The sequence below is a fragment of the Zootermopsis nevadensis genome, unplaced genomic scaffold (genome assembly GCF_977971745.1).
Source record: "Zootermopsis nevadensis isolate Lab colony 2312 unplaced genomic scaffold, Znev_1.0 Znev_ptg000061l, whole genome shotgun sequence".
NCBI classification, from domain to species: Eukaryota; Metazoa; Arthropoda; class Insecta; order Blattodea; family Termopsidae; genus Zootermopsis; species Zootermopsis nevadensis.
The window spans coordinates 16298694-16320889 of record NW_028259192.1 but is presented as its reverse complement, the minus strand read 5'-3'; the positions used below and the strand labels follow the sequence as shown (position 1 = coordinate 16320889).

Genomic DNA, 22196 nt, shown 5'->3' with positions numbered 1-22196 from the left:
GGTTATGGTAGTTAAAATAGTGGTTGTAGCTGAATTATGAAAATCTTTATTGGAAAGAAACTCATGATTTATTATGTAGAATAGTACTGAAATGTAAATTGGTATGTTAATTTACAGGTGTCCAGAAGTGGTAATGACTTGGGTCTCCGGTGGAATTTGGCAAACAGCAAGGCACTCTGGCTTAAAGGACAGTGTATGAACACACCTGATAAGAAGCTAAAGTCAGGATTATTTTCCTGGAACGTGATAGGTAACTTCAGTTTTATTATGGGTACACTGGCTGCAACTTCGTTTGGATTTGTGTCTTGAACATGCACAAGCAGATTATTGAAGTCTTCAACTAAGCTATAAGCTAAAAGAATTAAATGTTCTGAAAAGTGAATTAGTAAATATAAAGTGTGGATGGAATTTTTATTCAAAAGAGTCATCTTCCATCTTGCTAAACTTCAATCACTTTGAATTCTGTAGTCTTTGAGGCTGTTCATTCCTGCTTCCATATAGCAGAACATATAATATTGTAAAAATTAAGAAAGGACATATCTTAACTATCAAGGATCCTGGCTTTGGGAAATTTACTTCTGTGGATGTCTACATACGTACAGTGGAACCTACGAATAGGATCTATGTCCCAAATACCTGTGTTTTTCAGATCCACTTGTAGAAGATCAGAGACTTGAACAATATCCTATGTTGCATGTGGACATTCTGCAGCATGTTTCTGTACTGGCAACAGGGATATTACAGCTACTTGAACAGCAACCGAGTGTTCTGGCGCATCTTCCAGCAGATGATGTAAAAAAACTAGCTGACAGAATTAGAGCACCAGACTGCAGGTACAGTTTGCCATTTGTTGTCAATGAATGCCAATGCATAATGGTTATCACTTGAACTGTAGTCTGAAGGTAGTTGGTCAGGTGAGGTCAGCATTGCTTATTTTGCTAAATAATATTTCATAGACTTATTTCCATAGACATGTGCTATACTGGGACAGAATAATCAGTATACACAGTAACATTTGTTTTTCCTCTTCATAATCTGCTCTGATTCTGTCAAATATAAATTTATGTTACATTATAATTGAAATTTAGCGTAACTTTCATAATAACAAGAACTTATAAAATTCAGAAAATTGCTTATTCTAATGTGTACACATCTGAAAATGGTTGAAATACATACTATTCAAATCTGACTTCTAACTTTTAATTACATATGATGGCACTACGGTATTAATTTTGTTTAGACAACATTAGTCTTTTGGCATTTTGAAAATAGCAATGTTGATGTCTTTAAACAATATATGAACTAAGAATTTAAAGATGTGATACATACACAACCTCGTTTACTTGTAATCAACCACATATTAAAACCGTCCCTTGTATGGAGTCCACTATTGCAGCACTTATGTAATTCCCACCCATAACTCACTGCACATGAATAAATTTATGGGAATAAATATGTCAGCTTGTATGGGACTTGTTTGACAGAAAATGTACAAAGAAGTTTGGTAATTTGTTAGCTGGTCAACTGAGCTAAGCTGTAGCTGACCTTGAATAGTTATGGTAAAGCATAGTGGACCAGCATGCGTTATAGTGTGTTTGCGCATAAAAAGCAGTTCATCATGATCTATAAACAGTGATTGGGATGAGAATTTCTGCAGTAAATTATCAGTACATTTGAAAAGTGTGTTCAAACTGCTGACTACCATGATAAATACAGAACGCATACCTTTTTTAAACAGAAGTGACCCTCTCAAAAACTATCATGATCTTAATGGCATACAGCTTCTGGCACCATCCTGCATTTATTAAGATTTCAAAGATACAGATTTCTCTTTGTTGGTAAATTGTTCTCTGTTGATATGATGATCATTTATTTTGTCTGAAAGTTTGCTTTTCTGCTAACATTCAAGTAGGTGGAAGACACATGTAAAATTATATGCACTATATATTTCAGCGAAGATCAACTCAAGCATCACCTGAAGCAGCATGGTCTGGGAAGTCTGAAGAGGTCTGCTGAGTTGGTTACTCCTACATGCAGCTCAGAGCAAGCTGTTGCCAAGGCTTACCTTCAAGTTGCCGAGTATTGTCGGGCTCACTCTGATATATCACGTTAGTATATTTAACAGGCTCTCAGTCTGCTGACTACGTGCTAGTTTTGTGGTATTGTGTCCCACTGTGTGTTTATTCTTGGCAAGAATCTTGGCATTATTAGGTTCACCACCATATCCAGAATGGCTCCATGACCTACCCAGACTCCTGGCCAATCAGTATTTGAGCTCTGAAAGTAAAGTGTGTGTGTGTGTATGTATGTATGTATGTGTGTGTATATATATATATATATATATTAATATAAATAAGATATTTACATTACATTATTTTCATCTGCCACTGTAGCTTATAATATATATTGCATATTCTCTCATATTCATCATAACAAAATTTAATTTAAATAGTTTTCTTTAGTTATTTTCATTTTAAGAAAACAACAGTTGTTATATTATAGATGTTCTTCATGTATTGAAGAAAGATATTATAAATAATTTACAGAGTAATAGTACTGACAATATTTCTTCTGGGTTCTGTAGATTCCAAGCTAACAGTTTTGTAAGACACTTCGCACCTGTAGTTTCTTGATAGAAATAGATTTAAGTGGCTACTGCTGGCATTGAGGTGTGGTTATCTTATGTCTTCTTGCTTTTATAAAATATCTCTTGATTTCCAGTAGAGGAAGATAATTTTGGCACTGACATAGTGATATCCATCTTGAGAGCAATGCGGTATGGGTCAAAAGATGCACGCCAATTGTTCCCATGTCTCTTACGGTTGCATGGACTTCATACTCATTTGTCTGAACTGTTTCACAAAGAGGCAAGTCTGAGGAAATATTAATAATTTAGCTTTGATATTCATTATTCTAAACTGTTCTTTATTCAGAATAACTGTGGGTTGCTTGTAAACATGGACAAAGAGTTAGTTATGACAAATTGAAAGCCTAGTCCACAATGAACTGAAATATGTATTTTGTTGTCATTTGGTCTTTGCAGAATCTCCCTTTCATATGACGTGTATTAGTCCATATTTCTTCAGAATACATGATAGTTCACTTCTCTCTCTACTGCTCAAAGACAACATAGTACCATTTCTTTCCCAGTGACAACTGTTATAGGAGATTTAAAGTTGAGGCTTTTCAACAGTTTGTACATAATTGTTCTATTGAAACTGGGAAGTTTGGGATTATCGTTAAAAGCAGCCAGAGTTTTGTTAAACTGGTACTGAATTCCAGAAATTTGCATGAATTATTTTTCTTTGAATTGTTTTTTGATCAACTCATCATTGTCTTTTCTTTTGGTATACTTTTATTGAGTGATTTAAAGTAACTTATGGTTTTGTGTTTATATGCTACTTAGTATTAATATTTATGTGCTACTCTTATGACATACTGCAAATATATGCAACTTGGTTCGCTGTGTCCGATGTGTAGAAGTCAAAGTTGTCCTTAACATATGAATGTTTGATAATGGTTAAAGCAAATTGTGTGTTGTACATTCTTCTTGGAATTTCTTCTTCACTTCATGTCATATTAAGTACATTCTATTGCAGAGCACTGAAGTTCCAGTATGGATGTTCCTTGGCTGGGTGAACCAGTTGCTATCTTGTCTCGACACTGCCGTAGGCCCAGTACTCCACAGCTTGGTTCTGCGTCTAGCTGAGACATATCCTCAGGCCCTTATCTACGCTTTTAAACTGAGTGTGAAAAATTACAATCTTGGCAGTGGCCATGAAACCCTGAAGGCCCTTGCTGATCGGTAAGTGATAAAGGCAAATGTAGTAAGTAACAAAACCAGAGATTTAGTTGACAAATTTCTGATCCAGGAAACATTGCATATTACATAGTAGTAGGTATGTAATTGTGTGTTGGAATTATTTGTTCTGCGTGTATTTAAAAAAACAGGAATAATTACACAAAGATATGAGGTTGGTTCTTACAGTTCCAATAATGGATGGATCAACTGAAAATGTGAATTTGATTACACACCTCCACCCTCAAAGTATTATCCTTGGGGAAACTACATACTTTTATCCTCAGCTGTACATTTCTTGAAAGCACTGCTAGAAAACATTTTCCAGAATGCTGTTCAGAGCAGCTGTGATTATATCTTTCACCTTGTCCATGCCACTGAAGCGCTGTACCTTCAAATGAGATTTCACAATTCTAAAGAGATGAAAATCTGGTGGAGAAAATGTTCAAACCTGACCTTTATTCCATCATTAAAGCAACCAAACCTAGTTAAGATGTGGACATTATTATCCCATTCATTTATCACCTGGATATTAATCCAATTGAGTTGGTACGGAGCCGCATTAAGAAACATAACTTTAACTTGGTGACGTACCCCGGCTAGGCAAGAAAAAGTGAATTTGTGAACAAAGAGGAAAGTGTGTCATGGTGTAATCATAGCTGGAAGTGCAAGGAAGAATTTAATGTGATGGAGACCATAGTTTATGAAATATCAGAGGGCACTGTTATCAATGCAGGTGCTCCCAGTGAGATATGTGATAGTGATATTACTGCCATCTGTCGCTGGAATGGTAGAAATGAAGAAGAAATGAGAGTGCCCACGTGAATCAGAATTAGGGATGGCTGTTTGAGTATTGCTTACTTGTTTCATACAGTTTAATGTATTGACTGCTGCTGGTACTGTGTGACACAACTTAATGCATTAAAAATATGAGCCTAGTATTTGTACATTTTCTTTGTTGTATGTAGAAATATAATTTACAAATTGGTTTTCTGTTTCCTGCAGGTTAGCTAGTCTACTGTTTGCTGATCCAATGTTTGACACCTTCCTCAGAGCATTCTCATGTCTTGGTCAGCCATGTAAAATGCTCTTCTATTTTGTGGATAAACTTGAAAAACTCTTAAATGCTGAAACTCCAAACTGTGACCGCCTCTGTCACACATATGATACAATGATGAAGGAGTTGTTCCCGTGTTCTGATGAGAATATACACGGCGCTGTATTTCAACAAGTAAAGGAGTACAAAATAATGTTAGAAAAAGCAGGGTCAAGGATCAAGGGTGGTGATAAGAGAGTTATTAAAGATTTGGGTAAGATCAAGAAACGACTAGGATCTGTGATCCAAAATCTTAAACCTCCCACCCAACTAAAGGACTACAGTCCCTGGCTCAGTGAATTTCAGGCTGGCAAACATAGTTCTTTGGAACTGGAGATACCTGGCCAGTACACGGGAGAAAGCAAGCCACTTATCCAACACCACATTAAGATTGCTGGCTTTAAGCAAACTGTAAGTTTAACCATGTATTTTTAAGATTTTTCAGTTATTTCTTTGGAAGGTTCACAACACATTTAAAGTGGTATGAAATTGTTCTAAAATTTTATATGCTCTTATTAGCACTCGTATTTTGTATTCAGGGGTCCTGTTATCAGTTCTTGGTCTAATGGCTGGATATTCTGACAGATTTTTTTGAGGTTTCTCCATTGTAATGAATTTAATAAATGGAGCTGTGCTGGTCATATGTATTCAGTATTGGTTTTGGTAACTGATAAAATTGTTTTAGTATATTGTTATATTAGATTCGAAGTGTAAACTGTACTCTAAATTCTTAATGTAACACTCAGAAAAATGTCATTTGGAAGAAAAACGTGAATTTAGAAAGGGCAGATAATATATTTATACTAGTTGCAAAAGACCACTGAAATTCAACAGGGAATAACTTCTTTAATATATTAATAACTTGTGTGCCTTTATTTCCTTTCCTGTGTCTTCCCTCATACTTTTATCTTGTTTCATTCTTTCCTCCACATTTCTTTCTCATCTCTTCTACATCCGTCTCCTTAGCACTAAAACCCATCCTTGTTACTGACCACATATATCTTATTTCATACATCACATCCCATTGTCTAAACCCAGTTATCTGAATATTTCACACTTCTTTCTTCAAGTAACTTAACAAATAATTAAACAGGATTATACCTACACTTTGTAACATAATAATGTCCAGTCTCCATCACACAGAATTTGTTCCATTGAAACTATTCTGCTCCATGTCATACTGAAATATCTTGAAAACCAAAAGACAGCATTACAAATTACTCCTTTGATCTCTTGTACAGAACATTTTGCCATCTAGCATCATTACCGAGAAACTTTTTATCTCAGCTATACCGTGTTATTCCCTGGTGTGGTTGCCATGTCTGAACCCTTTTCACCTGTAACAGCAAGGAAGCATATGTCAAATTGGCTTTTATATGTTAAAAACAGATTAAAACAATTAATAGAATAAAGTATGGAATTTAATTTAGAAAACATTTAGTCTTTATAGATTTTTAAAGCTTTTTGATGAAATAAGCATAACTTATATAGAACATTTTAGCAAAAAGAGATAACATACATCTGATTAAAGGGATTCAAAGTCTGTACCACAAAATGAAATCACATGCCAGGCAAAATTTCATATCAAAACAAAGATTGTAGGCAAGATTATAGAAGAAGTTTCACTTTCCAGTTGTCTGGGTTGTGATATGTCTTTTAAATATGACAAATATATAAACAATAATATGCATGAATTCCACTCAATATGTAGCACTTAAATTCCTGTGGCATTTCTACAGCTGTTTTTTTCCCATGGCAATCAGTATAATTATTTATGGAGCAGTGTGTAACAGATTTACACCAATGCTCGTACAGTTATAGAAAGGACATTTATCATTCCAGGTTGAACATCAGAACTCAAAGACATTGCCTCTGCGGGTTACAATTTTTGGTAATGATGCCAAGGAACATCAGTATTTGGTCAAGTTTGGAGAGGATCTCCGTCAAGATCAGAGACTTGAGCAATTATTCATCCTAATGAATAAAATACTACACCAAGATCCTGCTTGCAGGCAAAGGAGCTTGTCAATAGCAACTTACCAGGTATTGAGAAATACAGGCTTATAGTTGCTTCAATTTCAATATCATTTTTGTGTCATGGAGGAGACAATGAGGGAAATGTAACCAATTTAATTGATATTATATAGCATCTTAATCACCTACTTGATTGTGAGCATCAGCTGTATACAGTAATTTGGATTAATAATGGGAAGCCCAAATTATAGAAAACAATTATATGTAATAGTTCATAAAAACAAGCGTATCTGTTAACAATACAGCAACAGATGTTAACTTTAATGGTGGTAGGACATAAATATGATGAAAAGATAATTTGACTCATAGTATCAAAGTTAGTGTATTGTCTCCAAGAGGAGGATATTTAATTTTCCATACCATGATTAGCAATTATGGAACAGAGTTCATATTTTGTCAAGTATATCAGTGGTATTCAACCTTTTTTATTCGCGTACCCCCAGATATAATTTCTCTTCAACTTTATACCCCCAAAGTTGTTGGTGTATAATTCAAGTTATACATAGTATATAATATACATCTAAAATTAATTAAATAAATTACATTACTGATTATTCAGTGTTTATCACAAAATAATATATATTTTTTTTAAATTTCACATACCCCCTAAGATGTCTTCGCGTACCCCCGGGGGTATGCGTACCCCAGGTTGAATACCACTGATGTAGAGCATGCTGAACACTTGCAGAGTATCTTAAAAATGAATAATACAAAGCATACCCAAAGTTAGCAGGAGTAATCATGTGGACATGCAAGCGTAGGCCTGGCAGATTGTGTAAATTGGTAACTATGAGAATAATGTTCTTGATGTAGGGTTTTTCTCATTTGGTGGTTTCCCTCCTTTTATTTCAAATCAATATACTGCAATTTCTGAATGCTGAAATAAATTTGTCGGAAGTTTATTTCTGATCTTTTTTGTCACTCCTTTTACGATACAGAGAATAAAGAAGACTGTGTGAATGTACCTTTAATTTCCACTGTAATACGCAAAGGGCAATTATGGCCAGAAGAGAACAGCAACTGTTTGAAGAGGTTAAGTTTCTTCTATTGAAAGTTTCGTCAATTTTTATTTATCTTTTATTGCTGAAGGTTAATGCATATGAAATATGTAATAAACCAGATATTAAACACAACTTTCTTTCAGGTGGTTCCTCTTACCACTCATCTTGGAATTATACAGTGGGTGGATGGCACTAAAGGTCTCAAAGATCTTATGCTGGGTGTTCTCGACCAAAGTGAGATGAAAATGTAGTAAGTTTAATCAGGATTTTACTCTTAAATCATGCCCTGAGTTGTGTAAAATTCTACATATTTGTGTGTATATCCCATTTTTTCAAGACTCAAATTATATTAATTTAGGGCACTGTTTCTCAGCCTTTTCTAAATTATGACCCTTTCCCATGTTAACAAAAGTACAATAAAGCAATCCAGTTTTTATTTGCCGTGGTCCCATAGTAGCAACTGTTGGGTAACGGGAGGTTAATAAAACATAACAAGGAACTTCCGCGGTGTTGACATCGAAATTGAACGATACTGAAAATGAAGATGGTCGTATTCTTTGTGCTCACTGCTGTGAGAACCTCAAATCCTACTTAATACTGAAAATGTGCATTTAACAGCATTTATTTGTGTGATTTTGGCAGGCCACGTAAATAATGGAGGAGGGGTTTATCTACTAATTAGCAACAGATCAGATTTGCACTGAGTAGTAATTCAATGAACTTCATTGTAATGAGCCATTCACACTTCATAATAAGATCTCGTCACCAATAACCGTGCAGCAGCAAGGGTGAGAGATGTAAAACTCTTGTGACATTTCTTTGTAATTCTAAGGTGGCTGTAAACGTGAATGTGTTTTAGCTGTGTAATTCTTTTTCAGCAAAATGTCCCATGTTGAATACATGAGATGGATATCTGAGGCAGCAAGGGCTCAGAAGGGTGATTATAAGGAACAGTACGGTGGGGCACACATGAAATACTCTCGAGATGAAACTAATGTTCACTTCAGAAAGATGGTGAATATGGTACCCTGGAACATCATGAGGTTTGTCAAATTTCAGATACCTTTCTGTAATACAGATGTTGCATACTTATATGTGAACTATTCTTATTTTTTTCTAGCATTGTTTTTATTTTATGTGGGTCAGTGGAAACTAAATGATTGCAAAGGAAAGTAACAGTGACATCTGCATGTAAGTTTTTGTTAAAAGATCCTTCTGTATACCCACATCAACATACTGAAGAGATTATTGTGTTATTAATTTTTACAAATTTGTGTCCGACATTATTTTAAGGTCTTTCAGTTCTCTAGGGTGACTTGCAGTATTTATGTTCTGAGGTGTATCCATGCAATTCTTCTGTATTTCAATATCTGGCAGGTGTAAACGTGAATTTATTATGAAGTAAGAGACCTTAAGGTTTATATGCTAGTGGGAGCCACTAATGTTAGATTTAATGAAAAGTAATTCAGGCAGAGTAGAGATTTTTTAAGTATGCAATATCAGTAGGCACCCCCCCCCCCCACCACCACATATTTTAAATTCATACTTCAAATAAAGTTTGATTTGAGATTTTCATGGCAGTGAGTCCAAAGATGGAAGTCTTCTGGGTTGTTGCACAACAACCCAGAAGACAGCCATCTTCAAATAAAGTTAATGAAAGCTGGAATTAAAGCAGTTTCATACATGACCATTCAGTGTAGTAATGCTACCTATAACAAAGAAAATGCTAAGCTATGGTGAGAACCTCTTGTACTCATTGAGAAATTTTACCATGTGTACATTCCATATATCATGTTCATGTAAATTAATAGATTGAATGGACCTGGTCAATAATAAGACGTGTGTAATTATAACAAGACAGATTTGTATTGGTATCGAAGTTCACATGTTTTTTTAACATTTTACAGACATGCACTTCAGAATTTGAGTACATCTCCAGAATTGTACTTCACTCTTCGTCAAAACTTTGCATGCAGCCACGCAGTACTGTGCATAGCTCATTGGTTACTGGGAATTGGTGATCGCCACTTGAGCAACACTTTGGTGTCGATGAAAGATGGACAGTGTGTGGGAATTGATTTCGGTTATGCATTCGGGACAGCAACACAGTTCCTTCCTGTACCTGAACTAATGCCTTTCAGACTTACACCACATATAGTCAACTTGCTTCAGCCACAGGATGAAACAGGTCAGCTATCTTCGATACTGGGATAATGGGAACGGCCCGTTCTTCAAGTGCCTGAGCACTGCGGATCCCAACTTTTCGTTGGCTTGATCTATAGACATTCGGTAGGACTCCTTGGATGAGGGATCGGCCCGTCGCAAGGCCTCTACCTGTACACAGGACAGCAGAACAAACATCCATGGCTTGAGTGGGAATCGAACCCACGGTCCCAGCGACCAAGCGGCACAAGGCCCACGCCTCAGACTGCGTGGCCACTGCCATATTGGCATCACTTCATTTTAATTTTTATACTTAAGCTATTACATGGTGTGTAGAGGGGGAATATTGGAACTGCAAAGGGTCCATGGCATGGAAAGAGCTCAGTCAGTAAAATGAAGGGATGCCCATTGCTAACAGAAATTTTAAAAATTACAGAAAATAAGTGTCTATAAACAGTTTTACATTGCTGATCCTCTATTGTGCTAATTTCCTTCAATTTTTCCATTTCAATCTTCTGTTATATAATAACACAAATATAATTTTTTAGTAAATTTGTATGCAACTAAGAACACAGATTTATTTCAGCAAATTATATTCATTTGTTTGAATTTCTTCATAAGAACTCTGTGTATTTTTCATGAAGTCCAAGTATTTTAAAACCAAACATCAGTGAAGGAAACAAAACAGATTTTACATTTGTGTTGGGTTTAGGATTGTTTCGTGAGACTATGGTTCACTGTTTGCGTGCTCTACGGAACAACTGCCACATGCTACTGGCTACAATGGAGGTATTTGTACAAGAGCCATCAATTGATTGGTTGGAATTTGCCAGTAAACATGAAAGTCTAAATAAGGACACACATGAAGGTAAGATTTCTGCATATTTGTATAAGTTACAATGGCAGGAATTACATAATTTTGAGAAGTTTGGGTCTAAAGTATGTGACATTTGTCCAGTTTTATCATGGAAGAATTTCTTTGGAGGCTGTTCATTTGTCTTGAAACAAAATTAATCCATGTCAGGGATTGATGCAGCTGCTACTGTTTTAGTATTTTTACTGCACTGCATGTAATGAAATATCAGTAATTTTTATCATTGTTTTAGAGTCACAAACATGGTATCCTCAACAGAAATTAGACTTGGCTAAAGAGAAGCTGGAGGGGGCAAACCCAGTGGCCATTACCACTGAAGAATTAAAAGCTGGCTTTAACAAATCCGAATACCTTGAGAAGTTCCTGGAATGTGTAAAAGGCCACAATAGTGTGAGAGCTAAAATGCCATCACATAATTTATCACCGGAGGAGCAGGTAGGCAGGGAATGTAAATATATTTTAAAGTACCTAATTTCCCGAAAGTATGTGGTGTACTGTGGAGGAGTGTTTAGGGCAAGTGGTCATGTTACCTTTCAAGTACATTTTAACAAAATGACAGAAATGCATTTGTTATGCAGCTAATTGTACAATTATATATATATAGCTATTCTTATACTTCCGTTGAGTGGCTGCAATAACATTCACTGTATTTTGCTTAGAAATGTGGCATATGTAAACCATATAAAAGTTACATTAATTTATATATACAAAGCTGAAGGTTTATATGTGTATTGACTCCTTTAGAATATTGTTATTTTGAGGAGGATGCACTGAATTACTTTGTACCTCCCCTTCTCATCTGACAATTTCTGCACACACTTTTCCTTTTCCCATTTACAAAAGAATCCCATTTATTATTACATTTGCTTGTTTTTAGGTCGACTGTCTGTTGGATCAAGCTACAGATCCCAATGTCCTGGGTAAAACCTGGGTTGGGTGGGAATCTTGGATGTGAACTGTGGTCTTCATCGGAATTGCTGATATAAAATATGAACTGTGTTGAGAAATGAATGCTATTAGAATAGCTGAACTATGCATTTGTTGCCACTGTTAATATCAAGAGTACTAGGGCACTAGTAATTTTATTGTTTATGAGCTACAAGTGAACTTAAAATGTAGCATTTAAATTGATTATGCTTTAATTGTATTATATCTCCTGTTGAATGAAATGCCATGTAAAGCTGATGGGGAAAGAAAGAGCACAATAGGGCACAACATATAGCTACTTATTTCTGTAAATGGCTCATGTGCTTTTCTTGTCTACCTATTTTACATATGTTTACTATTGTACTGCTCATCAAAAAACTGATTTTCTTCCATATTTTATTATAAAAGTATCAAGTACCATAAAACATGAAAAGATTTTTTCTCCATGGTTTATGGATTCTCTCTTTCACCAATTATTTGAAAGCATGTATTGTGATAAAACACATGGAAATTTTTTTGTGCGAATAAACTGTCTACATACATTTGACTGATTTACTTTTATTGTATTATCTGATATGCATACCTTTTTAAAATCCTGCTGGATACATATCCACTAGAACAGAAACTATGTAGCCTAAGTGTGTACAAAATTGTATTTTACATACATGAAAATAATATATTATGTAGAGCAAATAAAATGTCATAGTCTCAAAATTTAAAAATATGTAGACTTACATGATAACAATGAAGAAATTCAATCGCAGTACAGTTATCTCCATGGTTGCACTTAAAGGTTTGCTTGTAACAAAAGTAATGCAGACTGTATGTGGTTGTGTGCACATGTTCACATGTAAATACTGACATGCGTCGTTACTTCAGTTGTCAGTAACCTTCACTTCATTCAATATCCAAAGTACATACTTAAAAGAGTTAATGGATATATATATACAGTCTGAAAAAAACAGATCTTGTATCATTAAGCCACTGTGCGTGGAATACATTAATATATGAGAATGTAGGCATATTCCCTAATACATGGCCTTTGTATGATTTATCATGCGGCAAACTTTGAAGAGCCCGATATCAGTAACATGACAGAAAACCTTTCCACTTATCATGGTACCGTTTCCTTTATATCAGGGTTCCCATGCTTAAAACATCTGCGTTTTAGGGTCCCTGCGTAGTCTGTTTTGTATCATCAATAGATTAATCCTTCCTAACGATTTTCTGTGACAGTTCTCATGGATTTTTTAAAGTTTACAATATATTGATTTATTTTGATACTTGATGCATTACATGAATTTGTCACTGAAAAAATGAATATGCAACTGAAAAATAAATATAGTGACAGAGCATCTACCAGAACAGAGTTACAAGTTAACAATAGAAATATTTAAATATATAGTCCTAGCAGTCTGCCGACACACATTACCAAGGAAATATAAATTTCTGTGAGGGAATTTTTGGCAGGTGCACTTTCCTCCTCATCTGTCTTTTAAGAATCTTGTCTGAGAATGTCTTCATATACAACATAACATTTCTACCATTTTAAGTACTTACCGACCAGAACACAGATTACTTGGACATCACAACTTTATGATCAAGTTCAGCCAATCTGAATGCTTTCAAACTTCCCTTAAGGTCACTACTTTGCCATAACTGCTGGAAATGCTGTCGTATAAAACTGAAAAGAAGCACAAGATTTATTCATGAAGGTGTTGGGTGAAACAACCCATTGCTTTTGGATATTTTCAAATTTTGTGTTAATGATAGATACATGAATTGTCTTCATATTTGTCATTATTTATGTAATCATTTAAATTTAACGTGTTCTTAGCAAGTCAACAGGAGATTAGAAAAAGGTGAAACCCAACATTGTAAGGCATCGTTCAGAAACCAATATATTTGGTATGGGCACAACAGAAGAATGGAAAGAAAACTTATAAAAGAGATAAAATTTGAAATAGTCGATTCATGTAACATGGATATGACTTGAGAAATCATGAACAAGTGCCCAATGAATAAACCTAGAAAGCAGGATGTTCTTTTCCTGTACTATGAAGGAATGTAAATAAATGTAAAATGCTCAAGCCATTTTCAGTACCTCATCTCTCTGTGCCCATAGTAGAAGAGTGTATAAGAAACTCCTGTGAAAGAGAAGTCCATAATATAGCCTACATAAGAAGATGTGAAAATTATGATCATAAAACAATTTACTATCTAATATTTGGGAAGACAGATTAATGTGCTGTTATTTCCAGTAATGTCATTGGAAATGTGATATTTGTCATACCATTTGTAACTTGCCAATGATTCCAACATTCGAGCCTTTTCTGAGGCGTGTTGTATTATACGTGGTGGCAGATTAGCTAATCGTGCTACATTTAATCCATAACTGTGCCCTGCTGATCCATTAGTCACTTCATAAAGAAATGTTAATACCTCAGGAGACTTATCCTCTGCAACAATGAAGATAAATTATATATAACCTTCTGAAATCTAAAATGGGATGACTCCTATATGTAAAATGCTGAGAAGATGTGTTCGAGTAAATTACACTACGCACAAATTGCATGCAGAAGTGATCCATACTACAGTTCACATTGTTAAATGCACAAGAATATCTCAGTGGATAAAAAAATAAATTAAGATTTAAAAGGCTGAAACATATTACATAAAACAACACAAAGATATGAGAATGAACAGCTAACTATGTAATCCTGTGCACAATACTTGGTCACATCTTAGTAAATAATAAAAAGTTCAACCTTATATGAATAAACACAAAAACAATCATAAACCATATTTTACCTTTATCATGAACTAGGAAAGCCATGTGGTAGTTGTGAGCTTGCCCTTTATACTGGCGCTCCAATTCCATTACAGCTGGATAGTGCGTAACAAATAGGGTCAAGCACTGCACCTGAAAAAGTGAAGTGGCTTACATACACCTGATATAAAGTTACAGGAAACAATTAAACTAAACTGAAAGTACAGAGGAAAGTTTATCATGCATCACAAACATAAATACCTGTGTCAAGAGGTGGTGTAACGTAGCAATGGCAATAGCAGTTCCGTCGCAAGAACTCGTGCCACGCCCCAACTCGTCGAGCAGCGCCAAGGAACGACGAGTTGCCTTACGCAGAATGACAGACGCTTCTCCCAGTTCCAGCAGCAAAGTGCTTTGTCCTTGAAACAACTCGTCTCTAGCTCCCATACTGAGAAGAAAATTAAAAACAATGTAATAAAACCTTCCCTGCTTGATGAAGTTTAGCGTATGAGAAAACACATGGTCAGTGTTAAAAGTGAACCTTTATACAGTTACTATTTAAATGCAATTTTTCAGAGGAAATACTTCTAGTAAACAACATTTAGAGAACCCAACGTTTCATCTTGTTTTTAAATATGTAATTGCCTGTTATGTGTAACTCTACCTTCCTATTAAACCGCTTTGTTTACAACGAGCGATAGCTTATTCGGTCGGCAACTCACCGAATGAACACAGAATCCAATATACTGACTGTTGCACTTTCTGCAGGTACATATGAACCCATGTGTGCCATTACTGCAATAAGAGCCACTTGTCGTATATAGCAGGACTTTCCACCCATGTTTGGACCAGAAAGAATCATGCAGCATTCTTCAGAACTCTGAAACATTAATGTAGTATCTTACAAAAATCTGCACTTAAAAATATAACACACACTAACATATCTTACATTCTTAACATAAATTTCGAGATACAAAATTAATATTTAACCTTTTTCATGTGTATTTAGACAACGTTCAAATATGGCTTATAAGAAGCAGCTGCTGCAATTATACGTAGTTCAGCAAGGTTGTACTGCCTACTAAGAATTTAGCTTCAATAAGCAAATACAGGAAAGAATAATGTTGTGGGGAAATTTCAAGAAAATCTTCTATAGTGAATCTCTATAATCATTACAAATCTCATACTGAAATTACACAGAATTCAAAATACACTTATGGGGGCAGGACTATGGTCAAATATTGTTAACCCTTATTGTTATTCATTGCAGTATCACACTGCCAAACCATTTACCCCCATACCCCAGCATCCTATGTACAATAAGTTAATCATAGAGCATAATTAATCTTTTCACTGGTATTTTTCATCACCTCAGAATAAAGTAAGTACAGACAATTATATGTTGGTGGTTTTCATGGTTTCTTTCAGTGCCTTACTCATCTTTTCTACTGGCTATCATCACCTTTAACAGACATTTATCCCTCTTTAAAGTTGCGACCAAGCAAAGAACTGATGCTCAGCTCACTGTTGCGTGCCCAATTGCCATTTGTACCAAAAGATTAGTTTCGGTCACATCTGCAATCTTGTCACATGATTGAGAGGACATGTATGTGGAGGAAAACAATGCAAATCTGTAATATAAATTGTATTTCCTTAATTTTAAGACACTTTTTTTCACATTTTAAAATTCCTGAAATCGGGTGCATCTTACATTTGATGGCATCTAAGAATTGATATAATGTATTTTTTTTTCCTGACAACCTATTACTAAATCAAAGGGAATATTATAATTGGTGTCATCTTAAAACTGAGGGAATACAGTACATTCAGTTATGACAGTCACAGTGCGAAGAAGAAAATGTACTCTCAGATCTAAAATGTACTTACAATGTTACAGTAATTTTTTCAATGTAAGTGATTCAGAGAATGAAGGACAATTAAGAGGAAGAAACGTAATTCATGCACTAATCTGCATATGGTGTTACTTATTTCCCAAAGTATTTCATACAATAATACACAAAACTTACTACCTACCTTCAATTTTGTACCATTTGCTACAAACTGATCACCAGATGAAAAAAGAAGAGAAATCACAGGATGCCTTCCCTTTTCAATATCAACAATCACTTCTTCCACATCTACCAGTGTAGGCCTAAACAGATACATTCACATTACATAACAATCTTTCAAAGTATTATCATACATTCTATGTATAAAAAACTCTGTTATGATGCTTCAGCTCTAATGCTTAACAATGACTTCTAAACACATCAAAACAAAACAAAAATTACACAACTTAGAGATGGCTGTGGGTTCTTGTACACCATCATTTAGTCAACAGTATGACTGCATGTTTATAACTTTTTTAAAATGTAATTAAATTTACGTTCATTGATACAGTCTTATAGCCTACCGAAAAACCTGTCTGAATTATTTCACTGTATATTCTGTGCAAACTGAATTATAATCTTCAGTAATACATACTTGCAATAACCCTCTTGCTTTGCCACTTGAACCAGTGAAAACAAAACATCTAACATGGCAATGTTTTTTATGGCTTTCTTATGAGAAAAGTAGTGAGCATTAAACTCCGCAAGAAAGCTGAGCCATGCAGAATGACAGTCAGCCACAAGTTGTTCTCTCAGCTGATTCAGCTCTCTGACTCGAGTATCTACTTCCGATGTTCGATAACGAATGACCTGTTTTGTCCTGGAAAATATTAGAGAAAACTATCAGATTTACAACAACCAGTATCCACTGTGTACTTCCAACATTTAAAGTCCCAATTACTAATAATCAGGACAGATTTAATGATTTTAATCCTTAGGCACTACAGAAAAATGTTACGTGAATATAAAATATCTTTTTGTATCTTAAGTGCGTCATGTTTGTGTTGAATCAAATACATATATTATTTTACAGTCTATACACAAACTTATTTAAAATAATGTTATTAAAATATTATAACATTTACAGTATAAAGTATATTATGTTATATTTATGGCGCTTCTTTATCGTAGTACGACATTACATTATTCAGCGCTTTTATTTTTGTTTTTTGGCGACATGTTTCGATGTTTTATGACATCATCTTCAGGTTTATCAATCTATATTATTTTAAAAACTATTATACATTTGCATAATAACACTTGGAAATTAATTCCACAGATAATGAACGTCTGAATACAGACACCAGATCATTATGAAGACGGAAAATTCTACAAACATACTAAAAGACCAATAAATGCAATGCATCAAAATGTATAATAGTTTTTAAAATAATATATATTGATAAACCTGAAGATGATGTCATAAAACATCGAAACATGTCGTCCAAAAACAAAAATAAAAGCGCTGAATAATGTAATGTCGTACTACGATAAAGAAGCGCCATAAATATAACATAATATACTTTATACTGTAAATGTTATAATATTTTAACAACATTATTTTAAATAAGTTTGTGTATAGACTGTAAAATAAATATATGTATATAAAATATCTTACCTCCTTAATGAACTAAAATTTTTAAATCTGTTTTTGATTAAGACAATTCAATGCACATTCAATTTTGAAGGATTATACCTCAACAAATGGCATGCACAAGAAGCAGATTTCTGGATGGCAAGAGATGAGATCAATTAAATACGAAGCAGATACAAAAAGTAACGTGACTTAGAATATCATAAAGGAAATGTAATATTAGTATAAAGCTTAGTGATACAGAAATTCAAATTTGATTAGAAAACAAACTGTTGTAACTGATGAAGTTCAAAAGGACCAAGAAATCAAACTCGTTGCAAGCCTTGATACTGCACCAATAAAATTAAATCCATGGCGTAACAGCTCCAGAGAGCCAAAGCCGACTAGCTTGACTGCTGGCCTCACGTTCACATGCCTAAGCAGAGGTGAACGATCATCCAACCAGATATAGGATGACGTGTGGTCAGCACGACGAACCCCCAGCCATTGCTAGCTTTCCTGACCGGATTACGCTACTTATCTTAGCTCCCCAATTTCCTCACAAGATACTGCACCAATGCTACTGATTATTACCATAATGTAAACACTTGGTAATTACCTGCTGCAGTCAAAAAGGGTATTTTCCGCTGTCCTTAGATTACTTATACAACTTAAAATGTACAATTTTGAAAATGAATAGAAATGTGATGTAGTTTTAAACAACATATGACAGAAATAAAACAAGAGTATTTATTTATTTTCAGTAGAAATTAAATCCAAATAATTGTGCAATTTTACACAACATTCACTGTTATATATGATCTGCTAATAGAGTATTCCATTCAAAGTGTGTAACTGAATGTGGTTGTCAGATGACACTAGTGTGTAATTCAGAAGTGAAGTAGGGAGTTAATATTCCACCCATTTCTTCAGTCAGTCACGATAATGTAATTCGTTTCCAGATTTTATCCAACAAAACAACATGTTTCCACTGTACTTACTCGCTGATTTTCCTCCATGAATGTGGAACTAACTTCTTTTGCTTCTGTTGTACCTCAATAAGAAATTCTTGACCTGACACCGTCACATAATCAAACCTCAGAAGTCCCAATGTGCGAGCAATACCAGGCTTCAAGTCCTCCAGATGTTGAGTAACTGCTAAAATTTGTTCTAACCTCTTGGTAACAGATGGAAAAGCAGAGTAGTCATGAAGTAATTTTGTCTTGTCTCCATCCCTACAATTTTAACAAACTGCAAATGAATTTTGAAGCAAAAATTATTCAAAACATGAAACTTTCAACAGCATGGCAGCAATGTGACATACACATACAACTTTAAACTCTTCACATTAGACGGCAGCACTATGCAGACAAACAAGAACATATTTTTGCAGTTCGGGGAGTAAAGTCTAATGTTGCAGCAAAAGGAAAAAATCATTCCTTGTTGCAGAATGAAGTTTACCTGTAGGTGGGTAAACTTGAATGTCACAGTAATAGGGTTGAGTCACTGCAGTCTAAAATTAATTAACGTCACAGCCCATTAAACCCCCAGGTTGGCAGAGTTCACTTACACAGTGAGTGCCTCACCTAGCTGCTTGTTGATTTAGGTTTTGGATAAAAGGCTGGATATTGGACAACAGCTCTACAGTATCCTTGATCAAATCCTGCAGCAAGGTACTCTGCAGATCTTGTTCAGCTAGTGCAGATAATGCCTGCAAATCTGTCTGTAGTTTCCCCAAAGTCTGTAAAACTGCATATAAAGTTGCTGGTCCACACTGCAACATACATAAAAACCTGTTCACAGTACCCTATAATCAGTCTGCAATAAAAAGTCATGGATAAAATATGCATAATAAAGCAGTAGAAAGAAGCCTTTATTTGAATTTCAACATAGAACATTCTGACAACTGAAGAGCGTGGAAGCTTACAACACATTTTTTTACCTCTCACAAACAGAACACGAGGTAAGAAAATGAAGGATAATGACACAAATTAAAACTTACCATTTTGCTAATGTTTCAAAAAATATAACTTAAATTTGAAAAATTATGGTACAAATTAATTTAATAATAGTTTAGCATACCCTCTGATGTATACATGTGGTGAGGCCACGATCAACATCTGGAATTCCACACAAAATTTCCTGTAACTGATGAACAATGGCAGACTCAGAGTGAAGAAGTTCGCTAATGGCTTCTTGCCGACTCTGCAGCACAGTCAAATCACGTAAGGGCTGTGACACCCACTCATGAAGTAATCTAGTATAAAAAAAAACAAGGTCAGCATCATAGCTGTCTCTATTAGCAATATACTAATTATTCTCAACATACACAGTAAAAAGAATAGCCACATAGGTAAGTTAACATTATTTTGGAATGCTTTTATTTTCAAAAATTCAAGATGTACTCTACGCATGACACTATCTCATTCACTAGTATATTTTTTACAACTCTTGAAAAGGTTCAAACAATGCTACACACAATATATCAAAAAGGGAGAGATGACATATTAAGACAATGATTTAAAATCATAAGTATGTTTGACATTTTAATCTTGGTCCTATAATTTAGGGGTCCACAGTGGCCGCGCGGTCAGAGGCGTGGGCCTTGTGCCGCTTGGTCGCTCAAATCCCACTCAAGCCATGGATGTTTGCCCACGTTTTTCTCTGTTGTGCTGTCCTGTGTACAGGTAGAGACCTTGCGATGGGCCAATCCCTCGTCCAAGGAGTCCTGCCAAAATGTCTATAGATCAAGCCTATTAGTCATATGCCTTACCTTGACCCAAATTTTGTTTTTGTATGGTTAAGGGCCCAGAACAGACTTCCTTTGGAAGAACCCACACTGCTCTGAAATATCTCCAAGTTCCTAAGAACTGTAGCATCCATTTGCAAGTATCTTGAGTTTGAGGTGAAACTTCGTAACCTAAACACATACATAAATAAATATATATACACAACTTTATTTGCAAAATGAATTTAATTTTGATCTCTCCATACTCAACAAAGTCAAACACTCATTATAAAAAATAAAGTCATTCTCATATCATCACCTGAGTTAATGAATTTAAACCTGCCCATTACATTATAATATTTGACACATCCACAATCCTCTCTCCCAATTATCCCCCCACCACATTAAAATGAAAATGAAAATTGTAGAATCTTCAACATTTTCAATTTTAAGTAATGACGAAGTACCAGAAATGTTCACAAATATTACTGATAGTATCAAGTGCTCTGACCATATCTTAAAATATAGTTCAGTATGAGAGGAAGACATTATTTCTATTCGAACCTGCTCAGAAGATACATCTTAAGTCACAACACAGGGTCAGTCAGCTATGCAGTACATACACAAACAGGTTAAATCAAACAAAGAATACAGAAATTTAAAAAATGTCTGGTGAGGAAGCCAAAAATTATTCCGTCTGACTATAAATACACTTACGCATCTGATCTCAGTGCCCGCTCCAATCCAAACTGCTTCAAATGGTGAATCAAAACAGACAAGCATATCACAGTTAAAGGTGACAGATCTGTCATTTCACAGAACTTGGGTGAATCAGATTCTGAGCCATCCTGCTTACAGAAGAAAGATGCTACTTGCACCAGTGCACCCGTGAAGCTAAATAAGTCATCTTCCAGTCGATCTACTCTTGCAGAGCTAAGAGAAAAAAACACATGAAGCATAACTAAGGCAGCAATGTGAATGTGATCTTTTGTGTTATAGAATTCAAACTTAACACAAGTTGCTTCATCACCCATTATTAGACTGCAGAGAATTACACAAAGACAGATGTGAACATATGCAACCAAGTTTTCTTTCCTTGGCATATAAGATTAGATTATGTCAAAGACAGTAATTTCAGATACCAAAATACAGATTACCTTCATTCAACAAGAAAAATTCTGGACCCTGGAAAAATAACTTGTCATCAGAAATGCCTGTCTTTCCTGATTATGAATGCATCTTTTTGGAGAGCATGTATTTTCATGGCATATGAATCAAAAATTAAAACCCTCTTTTGTACATTTACATCTTAAGGTCTCACTGTTCTAGGGCAATGCTAAAA

At 35.0% G+C, this 22196-nt stretch overlaps 2 protein-coding genes across 20 annotated transcripts in view; one reads left to right on the top strand and one right to left on the bottom strand.

Moving 5' to 3' along the window:
- The window catches only part of LOC110836224 (DNA-dependent protein kinase catalytic subunit), a 49807-nt gene extending 37366 nt beyond the window's left edge, over positions 1-12441 (top strand). The window contains exons 43-55 of one of the 2 annotated variants that reach the window (XM_087340924.1): positions 118-250; positions 650-833; positions 1954-2108; positions 2722-2867; positions 3600-3805; positions 4805-5306; positions 6738-6938; positions 8074-8180; positions 8809-8973; positions 9838-10118; positions 10806-10961; positions 11200-11402; positions 11845-12441. In XM_087340924.1, the coding sequence (XP_087197050.1) occupies positions 118-250; positions 650-833; positions 1954-2108; positions 2722-2867; positions 3600-3805; positions 4805-5306; positions 6738-6938; positions 8074-8180; positions 8809-8973; positions 9838-10118; positions 10806-10961; positions 11200-11402; positions 11845-11922 (2517 nt within the window). In that variant the 3' untranslated portion in view covers positions 11923-12441. The remainder of the gene's footprint in view (positions 1-117; positions 251-649; positions 834-1953; positions 2109-2721; positions 2868-3599; positions 3806-4804; positions 5307-6737; positions 6939-8073; positions 8181-8808; positions 8974-9837; positions 10119-10805; positions 10962-11199; positions 11403-11844) is intronic. The other variant, XM_087340923.1, reaches the window with a different exon arrangement.
- Positions 1-22196, bottom strand: part of LOC110836230 (DNA mismatch repair protein Msh3) — a 41787-nt gene that overhangs the window by 13000 nt on the left and 6591 nt on the right. For 6 of the 18 annotated variants that reach the window (XM_087340934.1, XM_087340940.1, XM_087340925.1 and 3 more), the window contains 15 exons: positions 21572-21787; positions 20900-21046; positions 20209-20383; positions 19713-19900; positions 19128-19361; positions 17149-17373; positions 16699-16816; positions 15387-15544; positions 14926-15112; positions 14706-14817; positions 14188-14353; positions 13455-13578; positions 12630-12846; positions 7650-7806; positions 5748-6232 (listed from right to left, as the gene is read on the bottom strand). In XM_087340934.1, coding sequence (XP_087197060.1) covers positions 13470-13578; positions 14188-14353; positions 14706-14817; positions 14926-15112; positions 15387-15544; positions 16699-16816; positions 17149-17373; positions 19128-19361; positions 19713-19900; positions 20209-20383; positions 20900-21046; positions 21572-21787 — 2035 coding nt within the window. In that variant the 3' untranslated portion in view covers positions 5748-6232; positions 7650-7806; positions 12630-12846; positions 13455-13469. Of the gene's footprint in view, positions 1-2101; positions 2278-5747; positions 6233-7649; positions 7807-10077; positions 10265-12629; positions 12847-13454; positions 13579-13998; positions 14042-14187; positions 14354-14705; positions 14818-14925; positions 15113-15386; positions 15545-16698; positions 16817-17148; positions 17374-19127; positions 19362-19712; positions 19901-20208; positions 20384-20899; positions 21047-21571; positions 21788-22196 lie in introns of those variants that run through there. The other 12 variants (XM_087340929.1, XM_087340935.1, XM_087340937.1 and 9 more) reach the window with 12 other exon arrangements.